A 24,309-nucleotide genomic window follows, 5' to 3' on the forward strand; every position below is an offset into this window, starting at 1 on the left:
GTACCATAGGTTTTTTACATTTATCAAATTAATGTTGACTCTTGAAAAAACTTTTCAAAAGACTTAAGTCATTCAAAGTTGCAGCTGTCATTCTCTCCCATTTCTTACTACGGTGGTTGCCTGAAATTAAAAAATTTTGTTCACAACGAATCAATGTTGGCTTGATTAATTTCAACGCATTTTCTAACATGCATAACTTTTCTGATTTAAATCCAGTCTGATTTAAATCGAGTAACTGTTAAATTCATCAGCAGTCAAATCATTAGGATCAGTGGTTTGGATTTGTTGTCGGGCATTGGATTCTCTTTTCTTTCTAGGTGGATCTTTGAGCTTTGGAGCAAAGTTTGAAGTTGTTTGATGTTATAAGGAAGCGAGAAGGTGGAACTTAAGATCATTGGGAATCTGTTCGACTGTCTGATGAGCTTCAGATGCAATTTCCACAACATCATCACTGTCATCATTACTGGATGAAGTCAAAAAATGTTTAGAATCTTTTCGCTTCAATAATTTCTTTATTTGATGAGAGTAAGAATGGGGACACTTTTGGCTCTTCAAGAACTCCTGGATTGTTGAGAAATTTGAGCAGACTAACAGTTAAGATTGGACATCTTTTAAGAATCTCTATTTCAATTTCTTCAATTAAACAAGCACAAATAAAACTTTTCTTTGTTTGCAATTCCTCTAACAAAAATTCTAACGCAATGTTCAAGTCAGCATCATCGCCACTCATGGCATCCATAACCATTTTACATGGTTGAAGAGTTGCTACTAATTCAGGAATGCTTGTCTCTAAATAATCAGGCCAATCATGTCCAAATGATATAAGAGTTTTTTGTATAGCTGGGATCATGTCTTTAAAAGTTTACAACAGTTTCAATGCTTTGTTCTATCGAGTTCTGACATGAAGGACTAGCAATTTGAATTTGAGTGGTTGCAATTTGAGTTTGAGAGGTAAAGCATTTTTTTAAAGCTCTTTGACTAATTTAAGTTTTTATTTGAATTTTTTTACAATAGTTTGAACATCTTTGAGAGTTTTAGTACTAGGCAATGCAGGAACGTACTCAAATGCTTCCTCATCTTCCTCGTTTTCTTCATCAGAATTGCTTCAGCTTTATTTTTGTCTCTATCTTCTTTGTTTGTTTCTAAACTAAGCACACTTGGTGCGTTGCAAAAAACTATCAGATGTTCATGCAAACATGTCACTCTCTGTATCTGATTCGTCTTCGCTTTAGTCTGATAATATATTCTTATTTGCTTGATTGGTATCTGTAATTATCTTTTTACGTTTTAGTACTTGTGTCACACAAAGATTGATTCCATGATCATAGCAAATGTGATTAAGTTGTTGTGAGAGATGGCTGGGTTTAGTGCAGATACTTGCCCCATCCATAGTTTGACCAATGCAATCTCGGTCAGGGTCAATGCTGAAGGTCATTAATTGATAATTTTGCAACCTCGAAAGGGTTTTAGCATCACATTTTTTTCCCTCGATCATACAAAGATTTTGATTTTAATTGTTGGGTCCAAAAATATGGGTGTTCATAACTTTAATTTGTTTACATGTTGCCTCATCACTCACATAGGAAAACTTTTCTCCATTGAATTTTATCAGTGTTATTTCCTTCATCACTTTGTCCCTTGCATATGCTGATGAGCTATAAATTGTCTGACGAACTCTCTTGACGTTTTTGGGAGTTTCAACCTTTTATGTAATAATAATAATAAATAATAACACCTCTTAATATCTAAGGTTTTATCTATCATATGTAAGTTATACAATAGAAAATGTTAATATTAATTAATCGTGATTCCCTAAGGGACATATACATATAAAGTAGTAATTATATATGCAAGTTATATAACAACAAATGTCCCCGAGGGAGATAATAAGTAATTATTTATGACACAACAAATAATATTTTTTGTTTGTTAATAACTTTTTAAAAGTAAAAAATCATTATTTGCAAAGTTGCAATTTTAAGAAATAATGAAAAAAAATTAGGATATTTTAATTCATTTTTACAAATGTCAAGAAAAGAAAGAAGTTAGTTTATGTTAAATGATATTAAAAAATTTAATATTAAATTTAATTATTTAATATTAAAAAACATAACAAAACAAAAAAATGAAACAAATTAGACATTAGACAATATGTACATTTAGAAAACACTTCTAGATTTGTTTTTCTTAATTAGTAAAATAAATTTGTTTTGCAGTAATTTATTTTATTGCAGTAGTAATTTTATTGTGACAATTTTATGACGTCAAAATCACAACAAGCTAATGTGCTAAGCTGTTTTTTATTCAAAACAAGGCCTATATGTATATTGGCAATTCCATGTGAAACACATTCAGGGCATGCAACCCCTAAGTCTCAGATTTTGCTGATTTTTACACCACATTTTCCCAAAATTTTATCATCAAATTCCAGAGCATTTCAAAGAAATGACTATTCAAACTTTGCCTTCAACCAACAAAAATCTGCCATTTTGAAAAATGGTTTTGGTCTTTGTTTCTGTTCTGTGTGCATTGGAAAGCTGAAAATGTGTACACTTACATATTTTGAGAAAAGGAATCTAATAAAACAACATTAAGTAAATAAAAATAAACATAACACCTTTTTTTCAATTTTACTGGGTCAAGTTTAATTGCAAAAATGTCTGTTGCTTAATTTTTTTTAAGATTTTGTCATGAATAGTTTAGTTAGAGTTGTTAAAAATAATTGGAAAGTGGTCTTTTCATAAACAGATAAGAAAAAATTGTCAAATTTACATCAATATGTTACTTATAAAACAGGAGTTATGAAAAATGAATGGAAAAAAAAGGTTGTACTCCTAAAGACTTAATACACAGAAGTAGATGTTTAGTAATTTTCGGAAAATTTTCCCACCCACCCTGAGCTTATTAAGACCCCTTCCCTCTGTTTATTAAATTTTACTCAGGGATGTTGAGTCCCAAAAAGTACTCTGGTTTGAAAGTCACAAAAGATTACTTCTTTCTACTTTTTAGAATCCAGGACCCCTAAAAAAAAAAAAGCTTATGGGTTACTAAAGGAAAAAAATTAAAACTTCTAGTTTTTGAACTAGAGTCCTTAGGTATAATGGCAGCAAGGACTCCGGGCTTAAAAACAAAACGTTCTAATTTATTAAATCTTCTGAGTTTTTTTCTTTTTGCAGATTATAAGTTAACCAGAGATCAGGAAAAAATAGAGACAAATAGTTGGAGTCTATTTGGGGCTCTGCATCCCTAATTTTACTTGTTATGAACAAAGAAACTCTACCTTGAAACTTAAAAAAAAAATCATTTATAGTTATAATTTTCTAATTTTTGAGGTCGGTTTAGTTCTTAACAATTAGAAAATATAAACTTATTTATAGAAATAAAAATTTCTACTCTCCTATTTATTAATAAACCTCTTTCTCCCCCCTCCTTCTTTTCCTATCTCCCCTCATTAAATCAGAACAAAATCTTGATTTGTCGATTAATTAAAGGAGTTTAACAAGTTTATTAGGCTAAATTTTGAGTGCATGAGATCAACTTCCTCCATAACTCAAAATACAATTGATAAAGATACTGCAAAATTAGAAACATCACCTCTTGAATTAGCAATAACACATTCCACTACTGCAGTATGTTGCCTAACTAGAAGTCCCACGCCTATTGCTGTCAGAAGTATTTTCTTGAAAATATTTTTGGGTGAAAAAACAAAGGTAGGTTTATATTTGTTATGATATTCTAATGATTATTACATTCTGACTATGAGTTACCTTTTAGGCTCATTTTGTAAACTATTTAATGCCAAATTAAATAAAATAATAAATGCTCCATCATATAAAACTTTTGTGGCATATATAACGTGGAAAATGATAAAATGATGAAATGCAGAAAGTGATGGTAAACAACTTTATTAAATATTAATATTTTTATCAATAATTGTCTCAACCAATTGTTGGCACTGGTTAATAAAAAAACAATTGTTTATTATTCATTAAAATTAATTTTGTAAGTCAAAACTTGTTTAGTATATTAATGAAAATTTAATAAAATGTTTAAAAGCATTAAATAAAAAAGTCAGATTAATTTATCTACTAACGATGCACATTTGACAAAGTTTTTTATTTCTGTTTTAGAAAGACCACAATCCAATTCATTGTGATAAATCTAACTAAATTATTTAAGATAACTTTAAAAAAAAAATTAGGCCTATACATCTGCATTTTAATAATTTAACTCACCCTCAGTAAAGTTTCTATAAATTTTTAAAATTAAGGATTGCATTTTATAAAATTACCAAGAAAACAGAAAAGCAAGTCAGCAACATCTAAAAGAACAGTTTGATATAGTCAAAGCTGTTCCAGTTTTAGTTCCGAAAATTATTAAACATCAACTTCTGTGTGTTAAGCATTTAAGAGTACAACCTTTTTTTTTCATAATTCATATTTTATAAGTAACAAATTGATGTGAATTTGACCATGTTTTTTTTTTCTGTTTAAGAAAAGACCACTCTCCAATTCTTCGTAACAACTCCAACTAAACTCTTTAGGGCAACATCTGAAAAAAAAAAAAAAAATTGAGCTACATAGGCATTTTTTTAATTAAACTCAACCCAGTAAAATTTCAATAAAGGTCAAAAATACAGGTGTTATGTTTATTTTTATATACTTTAAGTTGTTTTATTGGATTCCTTACCTCAAAATCTGTAAGTATACACATTTTCAGATTTCCATTGCACAGAGAACAAAAGCAAAGGCCAAAGCCATTTTTTAAAATAGCGGATTTTTGTTGATTGAAGGCAAAGTTTAAATAGTCATCTTTGAAACTGTTTGGAATTAGATGATAAAATTTTGGGAATAATCATAACTCATTAAAGTTCTTTATCTCTATAAATCTCAAATCCATCCTTGTATGGAACATTGTTGCCATATCTGGGGCGGAACTTCCAATGATGCCCTTTTTTCTCTTTTAGACAAGGTGCAAAAAATAAACATAGTTAGACCTGCTCTTGCAGCCAACCTCCAACCATTATCACATTGTTGTAATATTGCTTCTCTTTGTCCTTTCTACAATTATTATAATGGGCAATGCTCTAAAGAGCTAGCATCTCTTGTGCCTTCTACTAAAATTCATTCTCGTGTTACTCGTCATTTAATGAAGTCTCATCTTTTCAATCTGACTGTTTATAAGTGCTCCAAAAACTCATATTCATCTTTTTTTTTCTTCCTTTAACATCTCTTCTTTGGAATTCCCTTCTTTTATCTTGCTTTCCTGAATCATATAATTTGCAATCTTTTAAGTTGTCTGTCAATGTTATTTTGCTCTATAAACTTCATCTTCTTTCTTCCAGTAACTTCCAAATCTAATAGTGGTTGCTTGCAGCCTTGTTTAAAGCGAATATGTTAAAAAAAACAAACAAACTCTTTGAGTGGTGTAAAAATCAGTAAGACCGGAGACATTTCACATGGAATTGCCATAATCCTACTTAAAAAATCTTATTTATGTAAAACCAAACGCATTTTCATGAAAATAAAAAAAATTGTCATAATTAGCTACAGCTACATTTGCATGCAGATAAACCAAACAATAAAGCAAAATCCTTTTCCAAATAAACTTATGCTTGATTTGTTTCCTTTGGATTCTTTGTGCTCAGCACACATAACTTTTTAAAAAAGTGTCTCACAAAAAGGTTTTTTTTATGATGAACTAATTTCAAAATAAAAACTTGTCTTTGTGTATCACAAGAATTTTAGGATTTACCCTAACAACTCAATAAGTTTTAGCTTATTTGTGAAACAGTTGATTGATCTTAACTGTTGTTTTTAACTTTCTTTAAATGTGGGAAGATTAAAGTTAACTTATTTAAATGTGGGAAGATCACTAACAGGAAAATCATCTGGCAGTCCTGCAAACCGAGAACCTATTTTAAATGTTATCTATTTGAAAAATATCTTTTCGCAGGCCTTGTTTTAAATAAAAATGCTGAACGCATTAGCCTAATGTGAATTTGACAACATAAAATTCTGTTTATTTTTTTATTTTTTAGAAACATTAACTTTTTTTAACATTGACTTTTTTAAATTACCGCAAAACAAGTTGAATATTGTTTAACTTATTTTTTATTATTATTATTATTAGGGAATGTTTATTTTCTTTCATTATTTCATAGTTTGCAATTTAATATTGCATTTTTATTGCATTTTTTCTCTCTCAAAATTTGCAAAATATTGCACTTTTTTTTTTCTCAAACTTTGTATAAATGAATTAAAATATGTTAAATTTTTTAAATGATTATTTCTTAAATTTATGATTTGCGGCTTTGCAACTAAAAATTATTTGTGTTTGAAAAAAATTAACGAGTAACAAATTAAAAAAATTATGTTATTTATTTACTTTATTTATTAAAAGTTAATTTTTTTATTAGTGATTTTGTTGTGAAAGCAAAGATTATTTTTCCAAACACCATTTATTAAAATTATATCCCTGTATATATCATTTATTAAAAAATAATTGCTTCACTTTAACTTGCATTATAAAAAAAGTTTAACTTAAGTTTAGTGCAAATTTTTGATGCAGCCTCAGAACACTTTTTATTTTTTTTAGCTTTGAGTAAAAAAAAATATGTATATATATATTTAGGAAGGAAAACCGAAAAAACAACTGATAAAAATGAGCTAATTTTTTTGTTAAGATTAAATAAAATTTAAATATTAAACAATATTTAGTAATATTTTCAAATAAATTTGCAGTTAAGTTTAACCCAAGCCTTAACTTTAATTTTAATTAACTTAAATATATTTTTTTAATCAGAATTAAATTATATATTTTTTAAATCAAAATTAAAGTATTTTTTTTACCAGAATAAATTTATACATTTTTATTAAATTAGATCATCTTTTTTTAATCATAATTAAATTATATAATTATGCTCTTTGCTTCAAGCAAAGATGAGTGTTTTTCAAGCGAAAAAATCAATCATTACAATAAAAAAATAAAAATATAATATAATATATATATATATATATATATATATATATATATATATATATATATATATATATATATATATATATATATATATATATATATATATATATATATAATAGAATATAAAATAAAGATAAATTGAAATTTAACTTTTTTTTTATTATTAATTTATTTTTTATTATTAAATAGAAATTTAAATAAATTTTTTTTATTGCAATCAAAAGTTTTATAAATACTTCTGTGCTCGCAAGATTATAAATAATAAGTTTTTATCATAATATATTTCTTTTATGGTTTTTTTTTACGTTTCATTTAATAACTTCATATTTAAAAAAAAAATGTCTTTAACTATAATCAATTTTGTTTTCTGTTACTAAATATTTCAATAGAATTAGCTTAATCGAGTTTTTGTAGTTTAATAGCACTTATATCTCACATAATTGAGCAAGTCATTTCAGAGATACCATAAGTCATTTTTGGACAAAAATAAGTTAAGCAAGGAGTTGTGTTACCTGAGGGTAGATGTAAAGAAAATTAAAAAATATATATATTTTAATACTACTTTGTTTTAGTTAGTAACAAATATATTTTGTAATTTTTTGAAAACCGCTAATCCTTTGCATAAAAAATTGAAATGTTTTTTCTTATTTTCCAAAAGTTGCTTATTTTGACTTATGTTGTTTCTGAAATAACCTGTTTTATTGTCGTTCAAACTTTTGTAACAAACTTTTTTACATAATTGTTATTCAAAAGTTAATGTGATTTTTTATAAAATTAATTACTTATTTTATCTTACAGTGCATATAATAATTAAAAAGTTAAAGAATGATAAAAAGTCACTTAATGGAAATTGGTCTAGGCGTATGTAAAAGTGCTTAACGCATACGTAAACTGCTGGTAGCTTAATGCTTTAAAACAAGGCAAAAAAGGCTTTTGCATAGCAAAAAATATCATCAAACTATCAATATATTTTGTTTCTTATTTTGATAGTAAGATTTATTTATTTTATACTAAAAAAAAAAATTATTGACAAAAAAGATGGTTTATAATAAACAAATAAAAAAGGGTTTTAAAATTAGACTTAAAATATTTTTTTCTATTTAACATAGTTTATTACTTTTGTTTTTTGTTAGTCATATATAATAAAGTGGGTTTTTTTTTAAATTAAATGTAAATATAAAAATTTAAATAAAAATATGTTTTGTCTCTTACTCAGATATAAAAAAAGTTTTTTCATATCTGATGAAAAAGATGACACATTTGCAAAAACAAAAATGTCAATGATTGTATAAAAAGTTTTTACCAAAGTTAATAACCATGTTTTATGTTTTTATAGTTCTGCTTTTTTAAAAGTTTTTATATACATTTTGTTCTAGAGAAATATTGAAAAATGCAAGTGCAGAAATCGCATCAATAAAAGAAAAGCATCCTTCATTTTCTCCAGGACTATCAATTTTGCAGGTGATTCTATGTAAAAGTATATGTTTTTATTTTATTTTTAATGGTATATCGGTCTTAGCCAGGAAGGTATGCGATCACATGTCCTTATATGACCACACAATCAATAGTTTGTTTTGAGGATTTGACTATGGGGTAGTTCCATGTTAAATGAGCCAGGTCATGTCACCACACATCTCAGATTTTGCTGATTTGTTGAGACAGACAGAGAGTGTTTAGTAAAATAAGTATTTTTTAAAATTTTAGCCTCTGGCTCCAGAAGACCCTCAAATATGACCATTTTACTTTTAACAGGTTTAGGCTAGCCCCCTCTTGTTTCCTTAGAATTGCAACGTTTATTTGAAGTTTTCAAGTTAAATAAATTTTAAAATATTTAATCTTTTTACTTAAAAATGTGTAACTGGCTATTTTTGGGGGTGTTCAATGAAATGATCAGAAGTGTAAAAAATTATTATTAAGTACCTGTAATTATCAATTTAAATAAATTTAGGCATTTTTTATATACCTGTTTTTAATACTCAAGAAACCCATGTGGTCTTGATAATATCAAAAATATATATATTATACACCATTCTATTTTAATTGGTCTTTCAAAGAGTATAAGGATTTTCATTTGCAAATATATGAATATCTATATATTGAAAATGGGGCACAGTCCCCACTTTTTAGTAGCGGAATATTGTGATTGATGTTTTACTACCTTTCAGATTAGCTGGAGCTTTGAAAATTCTAACATTTTTGTAGTGCCAATGAATATGCACATTAAAATTGATTTCAAGGCCCTCAGACATTAGAGAGGGGGACTGGGGTAAGTGTCCCACTTTTTCATAGTGGAATTTTGCGATAGACTTTTCACTACCTTCCAGATGAACTGGAGCTCTGAAATTTTCAGCATTTGCTTAGTCCTGATAAATGCATGTTAAAATTGTTTCCAGGGTAGGCAACCAGAGGGTCTGTGGCCTGTGGCACTAGAGCCATGCCCACTTATTTTCTCAAAAAATTTTTTTTTATTTGTTTGCATTTTAAATTTCAAAATTTTTTTTTGGCTTGTACTTGTTCCGTTTTATTAATTTACAAAATAAAATAGAAAAATATAAAATGTCAAGATTGTGTTAAGATTTTTTTAGATGCGTCAATGGTCAAAGTATACATACATCCAGTTGTTGTTACAGGTGCATCAGTTGTACAAATTATGTTGGTAATTGGAACCCAACACTCATCTGTTCTAGATAGCCAGAAAAGTTTGTTTAAACTTGTTTAAACCATACAGTTGCTTAAATGTTTGCATAACATTTTGCTCAATATTGTCAATTTCATTTATCATACCAATCCAATGAAACATCATAATTTCACAAAATAAATTCACTAAATGTCAATGTATTAATGTTAATTTGCTAATTAGGTTAAATACTTTGAATACCAGAAAAAGAAAACATACCTGTTATATTAAAATTTTCACTTGTTCATTTAAAGTTAATTTATAGATTCTGGGTTAAATTGATGATAGCTCCTACTTCCAAGAATTGTTCTACTTAGCTGAAAAATTTTATTTATTCAAACATTTTATTACAATTCAATGTCTGGTCTTAATAGGTTTGCATTTGCAGTTAAATGGTTTACAGTGCCACCAATACCATTCACATGGTGACTTACCATGACTTGTAGCAATAAATATCTGCTCTGCATCAACGTCAAAATCATCTTTATGGAGACAGATATAAAATTTTTTATGGTTTTTATACTGTGCATCACAACCATCAGAAAAATGAAGAATCTTTGAAATATTAGGATGATTTTCTTTTAAATAATTAACTATTTGCGTCTGAACTTCATACACATAACCATTGTCAAAACCTTGTTATCTTCTGACATGAAGCAAAAAGATTTTTCTTTAAGCTGGTCATTTTTGTTTAATGAATAATTGCCAACAGGGTGTAGTGTGCATTGACTTTAACACCAATGGTAACTTTAGATTTCATCTTGAATCACAAGCATTTAGATTTCTGCAAAATCACCAAGACAATACAGCAGTCTTTTGCCAAATTTTTTTTTTTTAGGCTTAGGTATCTTTTTTGACATTTTGCAATGTAGAAATGAGCCGTTAACTTGTTTAAACCTCTGATAACATCATTTTTGAAGACAATGTTTTCAAAGTTATCTTTACTTTATTAAAGGATCCCAAACCTCCGAGACATGTGTTCATATTTAAGAGAATGATAAAATAAATGTTTAGGCTAAATGTTTTTGATTAAAACAAAAGAATAAATACATATTAAGAAAAACTAACATTTTTGTTTTAGTCGAAGCTCGCCTTTTCTGTTTTGTTGTAGACCAAATAGTCTTCATAATATAAGCAGCAATCTACTTGATAATTTATTCAAGTGCATTTTTTTCCTAAGAATTTTAGTACTTGATGTCATTGATTTTTTGTTCATTTAAAAGATCGATTATGTAAACAAACTCAATTATGTGTATTATGCTGACTTTTTGACCTACAACAAAACAGAAAAGGCGAGCTTCGACTAAAACAAAAAAGTTAGTTTTTCTTGGTATGTATTTATTCTTTTGTTTTAATCAAAAACATTTAGCCCAAACATTTTTTTTAACATTCCTTTTAATATGAACACAACATGTCTCAGAAGTTTGAGATCCCTTTAAAAATACAATATATATATATATATATATTTTAGATAAAAGTGGGACATGGTTCCCAGTGCCCCAGCCTTATGAATCCTCTAGTCATCTGCCCCGGAAACAATTTTAACACATTTATGACTACACAAATGCTAAAATTTTCAGAGCTCCAGTTTTGTCTAGAAAGTATAGAAAAATCTATCACAAGATTCCGCTACCATAAAGTGGGGATCATGCCTTATTATCCATATATAGAACATAACATATTAACATAAAAAAATTTTTTTATATGTCTTTTCTATTATTTGATGTTATAAATTGTAATAATTTTTGACATTATAAAGTTAGTAGTAAAAATAATTATTTGCAAGTTTAATTACTAAGCATTTGGAAGTTATAAAATAGCTTTGGCATATTTAATGAATATAAATTGTTAGGTGAAAGGTCTCTTAAGGAGTTCCTGCTATAAAAAAAAAACTTCTTCAAATCATGATTTAGTCAATCTTATTACTGTATTTACTTAACATTTGTTCAAACTTTAAAAAGTTATGAATGAAAAGAAATGTTTTCGTAAATATTCGCAACAACAAAACTTCAGTGTCAAATTTTGATTTGTTGTGATTAAATTTGTTCTTTTCGCTTCTTTCTTCAAGAAAAATATTTTTAGGGAACTTCTCTAAAAATTATGATTAAATTTTCTGTCACAAATAAGGAGAATGTTTTTTTTTTTTAATAACACATTTACTCTTGACAAGGCTGCAATCAACAACTGAGTAAGTTGGGAGTTAACAGAAAACAATAAGAGTTTTCATGATGATTCTGATCCTGGCATGAATTTACTGCGACATATTGCTGGATTTAAAGTAGTTGCTGGAACATTGTAACAAACTTGTGGAATTTAATACTAAAATAAATTACTAATATAAATTACTGTAACAACAAATTGCTGAAACACATTACATGGACAATGTACTGATTAACAAATTACTAGAGCTACTAGAATTACTAGAATTACTAGGACGAATGGATGATTACTAGGATGATAAATTACTAGGATGATGAATTACTAGGATGATGAATTACTTACTTGGACAATGTACTGATTAACAAATTACTAGAACTACTAGAATTACTAGAATCACTACGGCTATGACTAGGATGATGAATTATAATGCTAAGCTATCGCTTATGTTTGTTATGAAATGTATGTTAGCATATGCTTCATAAATAAAATTGTTTTACAGTAACAAATAACTTATGTTAATAGACTGCGAACATTTGTTGCTATAGTTTGGGGAGATGTTTAGGTATAATAACTAAACTTTAATGACAAAAAAGTAGAAAGACAGTTAAAGCTGTTAAAAAATAATTTTTTATTTAGTAATATTATTTTAATTAGCAGCAGTAAAATTATTTTTGTGTACCGTAAATTTCCCAAAGTTCGGTCACCATGTAACTTCAGTCATTTAAGAATATTTAAGAATATCAGTCATGAAGAAATATTTAAAAAGCATGCAAAACTCAAATTTTTAAAACTTTTTTTTCTCAAATAATATTTGTAATTAGCTTGTAAATATGAATTTATGAAAAAAAAAAATATTTATGTTTAATCTGCTGAATAATTCTTTAGCAAAACAACAATTTGAAAAAATGCATACTATTAAAATTTAAAATAAGCAAACTATTAAAATAAATGATCAAATTTAATCTTAGTATTATTAAGAATTAATTAACCAAATTAATTATATTTACAAAAAAAAAATTATTAATTTTTAAAAGTTAACTACTTTTTTTATAAAAATTAGTGAAATACTCTAACTTTGGTCATTCACAGATAAACAACAAAGGAGACAATTAGCAGTAATATTGTGAAATGTTGATAAGTGTTGCGAATGTAAAGTTTACCGGTAACTTTACCTGTAAATTCACCAGTAAATTTTGACATTTTTATAATGGATACACACCATGATATTTTATTTGAATAAAAAATCTCCAAAAAAATGTCAAGCTTGCGACATTTTTTTGGAGATAAAATTACAGCTCAACATTAATTATGGATGCGTTGCAAATCCTGTGATGATTGGTTGTGTAGATCTTGCTGTTCTACTATGGTCAACTATACTTGCAAGAATTTCCAATATACATATAATGCTCATTTAAAGCAAAATAGTATTTTTTTGTTAATTGAAAAAACCTTTTTGAATTAATTATATATTTATATATAAAAATATTTATATATAAAAATATTTTAATTAGTTATATATTTATATATATATATAAAAAAATATTTTTAACCTCATTAACCAGTGGCGTAGCAAATGTGATAATGGCCAAATTAATAAAATAGTAGACTAATTTCAATAAAAAATAAAAATACTACTACTTATATTAAAAAAGATCTTTTTTGACAATATCAGTTATCAATAAAATTTTCTGTATGTATCAGGAAATAAAATTGAAATTTTTTTATTTATGTGTGATAAATAAATGTTCAAAGCTTAAGTGACAGAACTTAGGCGGTTTTATGGTATTGAGCTTGCAACTATTTATTAAAAACAAATTTATATTCTTTTATCTTAAGAATCGAATTACTGTAAAGGAATGCAAACTTTAGGTGTGCTATATCAATTTTATATATTATATCTTTTTATTAATTGTACCTATGTTGACATTTGTCACAATAATGTCTATATTGTTTACATATTGAAAGTAATATTTTTTGTCATAATAACAATTTGCATACTGTAAGCAATATTTGTTATAATAGCAATCAATATTGTTTGCGCAATATTAATTGTTTGCTACTTGAGGACCTCATATTACTTATTGTTGTGAATTTAATCGATTAATATTTTAGGTTGGTAATCGTGAGGACTCAACAGTTTATGTGGGAATGAAAGTCAAAACTGGAACAAGTGTAATGTTTTGTAATAACTTAAATTTATATATATATATATATATATTATATATATATATATATATATATATATATATATATATATATATATATATATATATATATATATATATATATGTATATATAAATTATATCAGTGTATTCTACAAATAAAGTGCTCAATGTTCTTAAAGAACAGAGCAATAATAAATTAGTAAAAACACTTATCTATCTTTTATCTTCAACATGTTTCACCATCAGTAGGTTCATCAGGAAGCTTCCTGATGAACCTACTGATGTTGAAACATTATGTTGAAGATAAAAGATAGATAAGTGTTTTTACTAATTTATATGTGTGTATATATATATATATATATATATATATATTATATATATATATATATATATATATATATATATATATATATATATATATATATATATATATATATATATATATATATATATATATATATATCAACCCTTGGAATTAGGGTCAGCATTTGGCAATGTTGACCTAACTGCCAACTATAAAGTATTTGAAGTGGGCAAAAAATTGCTGACCTCATTTCTATGTTTTATGGTAACCTCTTTGTGTCAAATTCTTATTGCCGACCTCCAATAGTTTGAGGTCGGCAATAAACTGGGACCTCATTTTTCCTAATTCCGAGGGTAGATATATATATCAGGCTTGGACAGGAATGATGTGCGATCGAGCACTATTGCTGACCATGCAAATGGTTTTATTTTTTGACAACTTGACCAAGACTGTTTAGATGTTTTGATGATTGTTTAACATTTTAGAAATGTGCTAAAAAAAGTAAACTAAACTTAAACTAGGAAGAAAATTAAAAAAACAATAATGAAAAAAGAAAACAATTCCTTACGAAAAAGAAGATATATAAGCACTAAATTAAAACTCAAAAAACTCAAACTCATATCAAAAATTACTTTTTGTTACGTTTTTAATTTCATTTAAAATAAATCACTTTAAAACTTATCCTTTGAAACGTTTTATTAAAGTTATGCAATATGCTTTTACAAATTACTTTTAATGATTGTTTAATGAATGAAGAAATTTTATTCAAATTATTAAAAAGTGTTATATATATTATTTTTAAATTGTATAAGCATTTATTTTTTCCAAAAAGTTGCAAAAAAATAATTTGTATTTAAAATATCATAGTTTTAACAATTCTTTGTAAAAATAGAAACAAAAAAAATAAAGCAATTAAATCATTCCATTGCAATGGAATATTTAATTTAACTTATTCATAATTAAAAGTAACTTAAAAATTATCTTTCAAAAGACATGGAAAATTACTTTTAAACGTTTAACTTTATCATTAAAAATATATGCCTAGATAAAAAGAATTTAAATATAACATTATTTGTTAATTTACACAAAATGTTTTTATTTTAAACAACTACTATAATTAATTTTTTATTTTATTCAAAGTCTTTGCATATAATAAAAACTTTAGAAAAGAGCAATGATTAAAAGTTTTTCTTAACGTAAGAATTTTTTTATAGCATTTTAACTGTTAAAACATCAAACCGCTGTGGTCAAGTTCTAAAGATAATATGTTATAAGTCTAATCAGTTACAGTGTGCGATCACATGCCATTCCTGTACGAGCCTGATATATATATGTGTGTGTGTTTATATATATATATATATATATATATATATATATATATATATATATATATATATATATATATATATATATATATATATATATATATATATATATATATTATATGTCCGAGCCTGATATATATATGTGTGTGTGTATATATATATATATATATATATATATATATATATGTTGCACCTGATCCTGTTCCTGATCCTGTTCCAATCCCCTTGACCCCTGATCCTGTTCCAACTAACTCAAAAATGTGGTACATAAGTCACAGCAAAACAATTTTTCTAGGTTTGTACAGGCACCATTTACTCGACCTGTGTTGCTTGCTGTCGTATCACAGCAAATTACCTGAATTTTGTCGGTTAAACCCCACTTCTCCACTGCTTGATAAGCAGCCATAGTTTGCTCTTCACCTGAAGATGTTTGAATTTCAGGGGCTCCCAACAATTGCTCCTTGCCTTGAAAAGTTACTATTATTGCCAGTTTAACTACCTTTCAACACCAGTGAGTGCTGGGAGCAGCTTTCCATCCCAGTGTAACACTAATTCTTGGCAATCATTTAGGTTAAAGTTTTGCTAGATTTCTGAGTGTCTTGCTTCTCTAAATTTTTTTCTAAGGCGTTGAAAAGAAGTGCGATTTATCACCAGGTTTTCAGTATCACATCCAAAAGCTTCTGCAGCAGCCATTAATATGTAAACCCTATTTCTGTCAGTAATTTTGCACCTATCAAAAACTTCTGCGAGACAGGAAGTGAAAAATGGCAATGTACTTCGTGTTGTTGGAACTTTTGCTGCTCCTCCTGGTGTTGATATTTGCTGAATGATGGCAGGTGAACTTTCACTGTCGTCACCACTATCAATGTCTTCACTGCTTGATGCTGAATAATCAGTTTTTGATGTAGAAAGCTCATGAGTACCAAAATATTGTTCCATTTCTTCATAAGTCCTTTTTCTCCTAGCACTTTCCATTGCAGTGCGCTTCAGTGCCCTTTCTTCCTTATGTTTTAGTTTACGATCCACACCAAGCATAGACCCTGGTCATCCTTTTTGGCGCTGAAGGATTAAGAAACTCTTATCCTCTTCATTTTTGATCTGTTCCAAAGCTTCTGAATGAGCTATGTCTAACAGATCATTCATATTGTCTACAAAGATATCTCTTTTTTCTTTGTCTTTGCCTGCACCTCTCCTCAAATTCTTTTGTAAGCCTTTCCATTCATCATACAGTTTTAGTAACTTCTCAACACAGTTGTCAGTTCTTTTAGTAGGAATTCGTGCTTTTTGCCAAAAAATGGAAACTTCTTGAATCACCAGTATTGAACTTTTCTTTGTTGTAAGCTTTACAACTCTTACATTGTAGAAGAAAATGCATAAAACTTGTCGGTTCAAAGGCAATTTGGCTCTGACGATTTGATTTGAAATGTAGCCAACAAGACAGACATGAAAATCTTTTCTTAACTTCAGTGACGAATTCCCAGACGAACTTAATGCCATTTTACTGTCTAAAAAAAAGACAATCTAAAAGTAAAAACTTTACACGAGCAGCACAAACAGTTTTGAAAACAGTTTTTAAACTTTTTTACCTCAAAAATGACTCTCAGGGCAAAAATTTCAAAACTTCATGGACAATGAGGGTCGATTTGCAGTTGTCCAATTACGCTAAAATTTTGTATAGATCATTATTTACATGCTTGGAATAAGAAATTGAGTTATGAGCTAAACAATTTTAAAGTTTAAAAATTAGGGCCACCCTAATATATACATATATATTTAGGCCTTGTGATGAAACGGGAGCAATCGCTCTGCGCATGTGAAACACGCCCATAAATGACCTTCTGGGTGCAACAAATAGCGCTCGGTAGTTTTGTTACGATAGTAAAAAATTTTGCTTGTCTGAAGGACTTGCAAGGGAGAAAACTTGTTGATTTTATAGAAAAGTTGATTTTATAGAAAATATTTTTATTAAATTTTTTTTCCTGAAGTCAAAATATGTTTAAGGGCAATTCCACGCTCAAGTGAGTTATTTCGATAAAATGAGCAAATAATTTAAAATAAAAATCAACTAATTATTGGGTTGCCATGTGTTTCAAAATTTTAAATTTTGAATAATAATGTTATTTGTGTCATTTTTTTGTTTTAAATTTAAAATTAAAGTCATGCATCTTACTTTTTATATAAATAGTAGGTAAACTACATTTTGATAATAGCATATAATTGTCCCCGTAAGTAACGATAACTAATTTGGTTTAAGATGTATAAATAGCTAAAACAATCTTTTAATTAATTTTATGCAGAATAATAACTACTTAATTTAATTTAAGAAGCTATGTAATTAAATATTTGGCTTGAAATATTCAACTGAAAACAACTGGTTTAATGCAATGTTTTTTGGTGTCCTGTAAATAGCACAGCATATAATCAACTATGATTCCTAAACTTACAATAATTGAACAAAATTTCAATATCAGGAAAACAAATAAATGATTTTGGGATGATTTATAAATATATAAACATTTAATCTGTTAAAATAAGAAATATATATTTAAAAATGTGACATTACAGAAATCAAAATGTCTTGTAAGTAATGGTGGAATTGCCCTTAAACAGTAGAGTTAGCATATTATTAACTCTACTGTTTATGGGCAAATTTACTGTTTAAGGACAACTCTAGCATAAAAAATTTATCAAACTAAAACTTCAGCTTCAATTTCATACAGGTTTGATCACATTCTACTTATTAATGACTATTATATTTAAAATTCAAAAACATCAAAACATTGGAATATCAAATATTTTTTGTCAAATATAAGTTAATAAACTAAATATTTTCATTAGTATCTTCGAATCGTTTAATAATATAAGCTTCTATTATTAATATAATCGAATCAGTTAATAATATAAGCTTATATTAAAGTCTATTTATTAAAAAAGTTAAAGCTAAACGTTTTGATAAACAATACATATAACAAATATATTTGTTATATAACTTTGAGTTGAAACTTTTGAAAGCATGCTCACAAACAACAAAAGAAAAAATGTAATGTCAATAGTTTCACAAATGCATTTCTCAAAATATACATCAGTATATAAGTTATTTATGTATTATATTTGTCATTACTGCTAACAGTCAAGTCATTACTGCTAACAGATAGAATAGAATGTTTAATATTTTCAAAATGTCAATGAGAATAGAAAATTTAAAATAAAATAAAACTTGATTAAATTTAAAAAAATCTAAAGTCTTAATCCACATGGTGCTATGAATGGCAAATGCTTATCAAAAAATATTAGTTACATTATTTACATTGTTTCCTCACAAAGTAACCCTGATAAACAATATATCAGGTTATCAGAAGGCAAATGGAAAAAGTGTTATGCCAACACAAGCAATCTTTTAAACATAAAAAATACGCAAAAAAGACAATGCTACCAAAATATATTTGGCAACTAAAAGGAAAAAGTATTAATTTTAAATTAAACTGATCTATTCCAAAAAAATGCACCTGCCTATAATATTTCCAAAAAATGTAGCCTTTGTTTGCAAGAAAAATTTGAAATTATTACCCATTTTATCAAGAAAATTTGAGCAAAAAATCTGAATTAATTTCAAATGCATGCACAAAGATAAATACCTTTTAAAAAATTATAAAAACAAATGACCAAATATTTAATGCAGTAAAATTTAATGTAACTTCCTAGTTGCAAAATAGCTACAGTTATTATATAATTAGTTATAACAATTCCCAACTTCTTGTGAAGTAATTTTTTTTATAAACTGGAATTTTTTGATATTTAGACATACTTCCTGATGAACCTAAAAATTTGACAGGTCCCTAATATTTTGAAAAAAAAAGTTTTTCCAAGGTATGTCAACCTGGTACTCAAAAGAAGCGAAATTATATAAAAACTTCAACAATAATAATCAATTTAAATAAAAATATTTTTTTCAGATATAATTGCCTAAAATTTATTGTTTTTAAGTTGAAAATAAAAAAATTAATATTATTAAGTTTTTTTTAAATTATTTTTTTAATCATGTTTTTTATGTAAATTAACTATTATTTTTGATGTTTTTATATAATTTTGCTTCTTTTGAGTACCAGGTTGACATACTTTAGAAAAACTTTTTTTTTCAAAATTGTAGGGACCTGTCAAATTTTCAAGGGTCTTGAGGCACCCCTAAATATGTTTTTTATTCAAAAAAATTTTAAACCTAGTGTTTTGTATTATATAGAACACATTTAGTTAAGTGCAGCAGACTATTTAAAAAAAAAGTTGTTTTTTAAACCACCCTAATATACATATATATATATATATATATATATATATATATATATATATATATATATATATATATATATATATATATATATATATATATATATATATATATATATATATATATATATATATATATATATATATATATATATATATATATATATATATATATATATATATATATATATATATATGTATATATATATATACATATGCATACATACATACATACATACATACATACATACATACATACATACATACATACATACATACATACATACATACATACATACATACATACTAGCTGATCTGACCTGTAAAAATACAGGTCTTTGTAAGTCTATTCCACACTGACCTTTTCTATACTTTTTCCTTATTTTATCCTAGCTTCCAGACCCATAAAATTTCTTTACCAAACCTACCATTTCTATACTTATATATACCAAACCAATCATTTCTTTACCTATTATTTGATTACTTCAATATTTTATGTAAAAAATTCATTTTGAAAAATTGCTTCAAGAGCAAAAAAATTAACATGCGCACCTTTTCCGCATACCTAAAGCTTATAAGAGATTTATAATAGGTTTGTTTTTCTCCTAAATGCATATCATTGATAGCTCAGTGGTTTAGTGCGCAGTCATCAGTGTTGTTTTAAGGCATTAAAAACCTTCCCTAATAAATTTAAAATATTTTTCAATCTTGCTTTAATTATAGCAAAATTTTTATTATAGTATATATCTATAATAATTATGGCATTTATAGCAAAAAAATAGTAATATAGCAAGAAAGTTTGCTAATTGTTAAAAAAAATTCAAAATTTTCATCTTTTTTGTAGATTTATTATATACGATTGTTCCTGACTGCCTGCAAACTCAACATATGTTAAAGGCGTTTGCACTTACAGGCATTTGTACGAAACACTGTACAAATGGCAGAAGTAAGAAGATCTTAGGCCATTAAAAACCCTAGACTATAAAACATGAAGGGATTGTCCATAAATTAAGTAACACTAAATTAATTTTTAAAAAAGAAGGAGATCTTAGATCTTTTTGGTGGCAATTTTCATTAAACTTAATGAGCTATTTTGTTTTTTTATTTAACTTACGACACTGCAAGGGAAAATTTTGATCTTTTTGTTTTGTTCATTAGTGAAATTTAGCTTTGTGTAGTTTATGGACGACCCCTAATCTAAATCTAAGTTAAGCCAAAAAATAATGGAGTATACTATTTTAATGGTTGTCTAAATTCTGTTGTTGTGCACTCGGTTTAGAATGTTTAACAGGGGTGTGGTAAAATAGCTGTAAAGCCTTAAATTTCCATATTATATCAATATTAAATAGTTTTAACTTTTAATTTTTTTTTGAAGATAATAAATTTAATAAAATGGTTTAATTTAAATATAAAATCAGAATTTTCAATTATGTTCTTATTAAAAACATACTTTTTAAACCCCCTTACTGTTTTAAAAAAAGTTAAGGTCGCTGTGTGGCAAGTTCAAATCATCAGCCTGCTTTATTTTTTAATTTTTGTTATTCAAAATGCAAAACAAAACAACTTTGTAGTTCTGTAGATTTTATATTCTATATATAAACATGTTGTATACTCATTTTCCTTGCACAAACTTAACTTAGTTGTAAAAAAACTTGCAATGTAAAACTAAAATAACATACATATCTCAATCATGACACATACGCAAAAAATTTCCCCCGTTTTTTGATGTTTTTAGAATTTTTAGCTTTTTTAAAAATCGTTTTGTTTGTTAAAGTGCATAATATCGCTACATATGTTTATATATAATCTCTATAAAGCTTCACAAGTATTTTGTATTTTATAAAATTAAAAAAAATTAAAAAAAAAATTTACCAGTAGTAGAACTTGAACCATGGCTTTTTTGTTCAGAAGCTCTGCGCGCTAACCACTCGGCCATGCTGGCATATTAACGAGTACAATTTTAAAACTATATAATAATTTTTTTTTAACGGAAATAAATGCTATAGATCAAAATTAAGGAGATGTTGCCACAATGCAATTTTCAAGTGAAAGTAAAACTATAAAACTTGATATATTTTTTAGTATGTTTTAACATAACATAATTTGAAGTTTATGTAAGTTAGATATTTGCAAATACTCTTGTGACTTTTCTTATAAAAAAAAGTGCTGAAATTCTTTCTCGCTATTACCTCGGTTGCAATGGCTACCAAGAGTACTGTGTCAAACATATTTGAATGAGCACTGCTATTAAGTTCCTTATTATATTATAATATGATGCATACATACATACATACACACATACATACATACATACATACATACATACATACATACATACATACATACATACATACATACACACATATATATATAATTTATATTGATATACATTCATATATATATATATATATATATATATATATATATATATATATATATATATATATATATATATATATATATATATATATATGTATATATATATATATATATATATATATAGCAGTATTAAATGCACGTAACATCATGCCTAAATGAGGTAGCTGTGGGGGTTATGAAATGAACAAATAAGTAAGAACCAACACATAATAATCATAAACACAAGATAATTTGGTACAATCCTACTTTCAGTGCAAATGTTATAATGAAAATAGGCAAATGTTTTTTAAATTCATCGACCTACACTTTCCAGTTAATTATAAACTTCATAAAATATTTAATAGAAGCACAATAAAAATAAGTGTTCCTGCCAAACAATAAATCCATTATTAGCCCTTTGTTATGGCTTAGGGTTTGTTAAAAGTAATAAAACAGTTACTTGCATTATTAAATAGTGTACTGAGTACTATCTGTGCTTTGAGTCAAGTTCTTTAACCAATTTAAAAAACAACTTAAGTATCAAAAGCTATAAAGCACAAAAACCATCGTCATCACCAAGTTCTCTAAATCTATCATTCGCTAATATTTGTGATCTTTAAAGTAATTTTTCTTCTGTTGAGTCTTATCTCTTGCAATGTTCACTTGCTCTTTGTGAGACTAATTTGAGTTCAGCTGTCTGATCTTGCAATCTTAGTGTTAATGGTTATCTTCCTTTAACTCATAAAGACTCCAATAGTCACATGCTTGGCCTGGGCATTTACATTCGTAAGAATTCACCCATTTGTCGTGAAACTAGGTTTGAATCCACAGATTATTCTTTTATGTGTTTTCGTTTAGTACCACCTCACTCTATTGGCTTTTTCTTTGCTCTTTATTGCTCTCTTTTATCTCAAGACTGCACTCTTTGATGTTATTTCTTATCAAATTGACTAAGCCCTTTCTCTTTATCCTTCAGCCAATATCATTGTTGTTAGTGACTTAAATCCTCACCACACTGAATGGCTTGGTTCTTGTGCCAGTTACTCTGCAAGCGTTAAGGTTCCCAACTTTTGGCTTTCTCAATCTCTAACACAAATACTCAACTTTCCAACTTGCTTTCCAGACAATCCAAATCGTTTACCTTCTCTACTCAACTTACGTCTTGTTTCTGGTCCTAATTAAAGCGGATCTTCATCATCAGAATTAAAGCAGATTGAGACTTTTTCTGTGATTTTCATCATGATAGCCTTTTGGTAGAAATCTTTTGTCTTCCTGCTGACAAATTTACTTCTTATGTAACTTCTTAAATTTAGGCTTGCGTGGAATCTTTTATTCCTTCTTGACAATTTCAAGTCAAGCCTCTCTTCTCCATCGCTTTTCTCTCATGGTGCTGCTGAAATTGCCAATCATAACCATTACTTTCATATCTATCATAAAACAGTTCTCCAGAAAAAAGACGCCTGCTTACTATTGCTAGAAACTATTGTAAAGGGATTTTGTCTAATGCCAAAGCTCAGTATTCTCAGGTCACAAAATCTTGTATTTCATCTCAAAACATAGGCTGGAGGACCTTAAACAGTGTCTATAATAAATTTGTTTTTCTACCTCACTTGCATGGTTCAGATTTTGTTACCTCACCTACCTAACCTTAAAAAAAAAACTGAATTGTTTTCTAAGATCTTTTCATTGATCTCATCCTTTGATTCCACTAATCACATCCGACCTGATATAGCCAACAAGCAGGTTGATTGTTTGCTTGACATTCGTATCAATCTAATTTCTGTATATAAAGTGATTTCCCACTTATACTCTTCTACAGCTTGTGGTCCGGACTTTATTCCTGCTATAGACTTGCAGAAGTGTTCTCCGGTTATACTTTCAAAACCATTTAACAAGTGCTTATCAGAGTCTTGTTTTTAAATGGAATCAGTTGGTCCCTATTTTGAAAAATTCTGGAGAGCAACCTTACTTGTTTAATTATTGTCCCATTAGTCTTCTTACTATCTTAAGCAAAGTTTTTGAGTCTTTAATTAACAAGTAATTAATCTCTCATCTTG

At 27.0% G+C, this 24,309-nt stretch overlaps 1 protein-coding gene across 1 annotated transcript in view; it reads left to right on the plus strand.

The window, feature by feature from the left end:
• Window positions 1-24,309, plus strand: part of LOC100203891 (C-1-tetrahydrofolate synthase, cytoplasmic) — a 62,217-nt gene that overhangs the window by 10,246 nt on the left and 27,662 nt on the right. The window contains exons 2-3 of the mRNA XM_065800046.1: window positions 8,358-8,442; window positions 13,931-13,990. Coding sequence (XP_065656118.1) covers window positions 8,358-8,442; window positions 13,931-13,990 — 145 coding nt within the window. The remainder of the gene's footprint in view (window positions 1-8,357; window positions 8,443-13,930; window positions 13,991-24,309) is intronic.

Source organism: Hydra vulgaris, chromosome 06 (genome assembly GCF_038396675.1).
Source record: "Hydra vulgaris chromosome 06, alternate assembly HydraT2T_AEP".
Lineage (NCBI taxonomy): Eukaryota > Metazoa > Cnidaria > Hydrozoa > Anthoathecata > Hydridae > Hydra > Hydra vulgaris.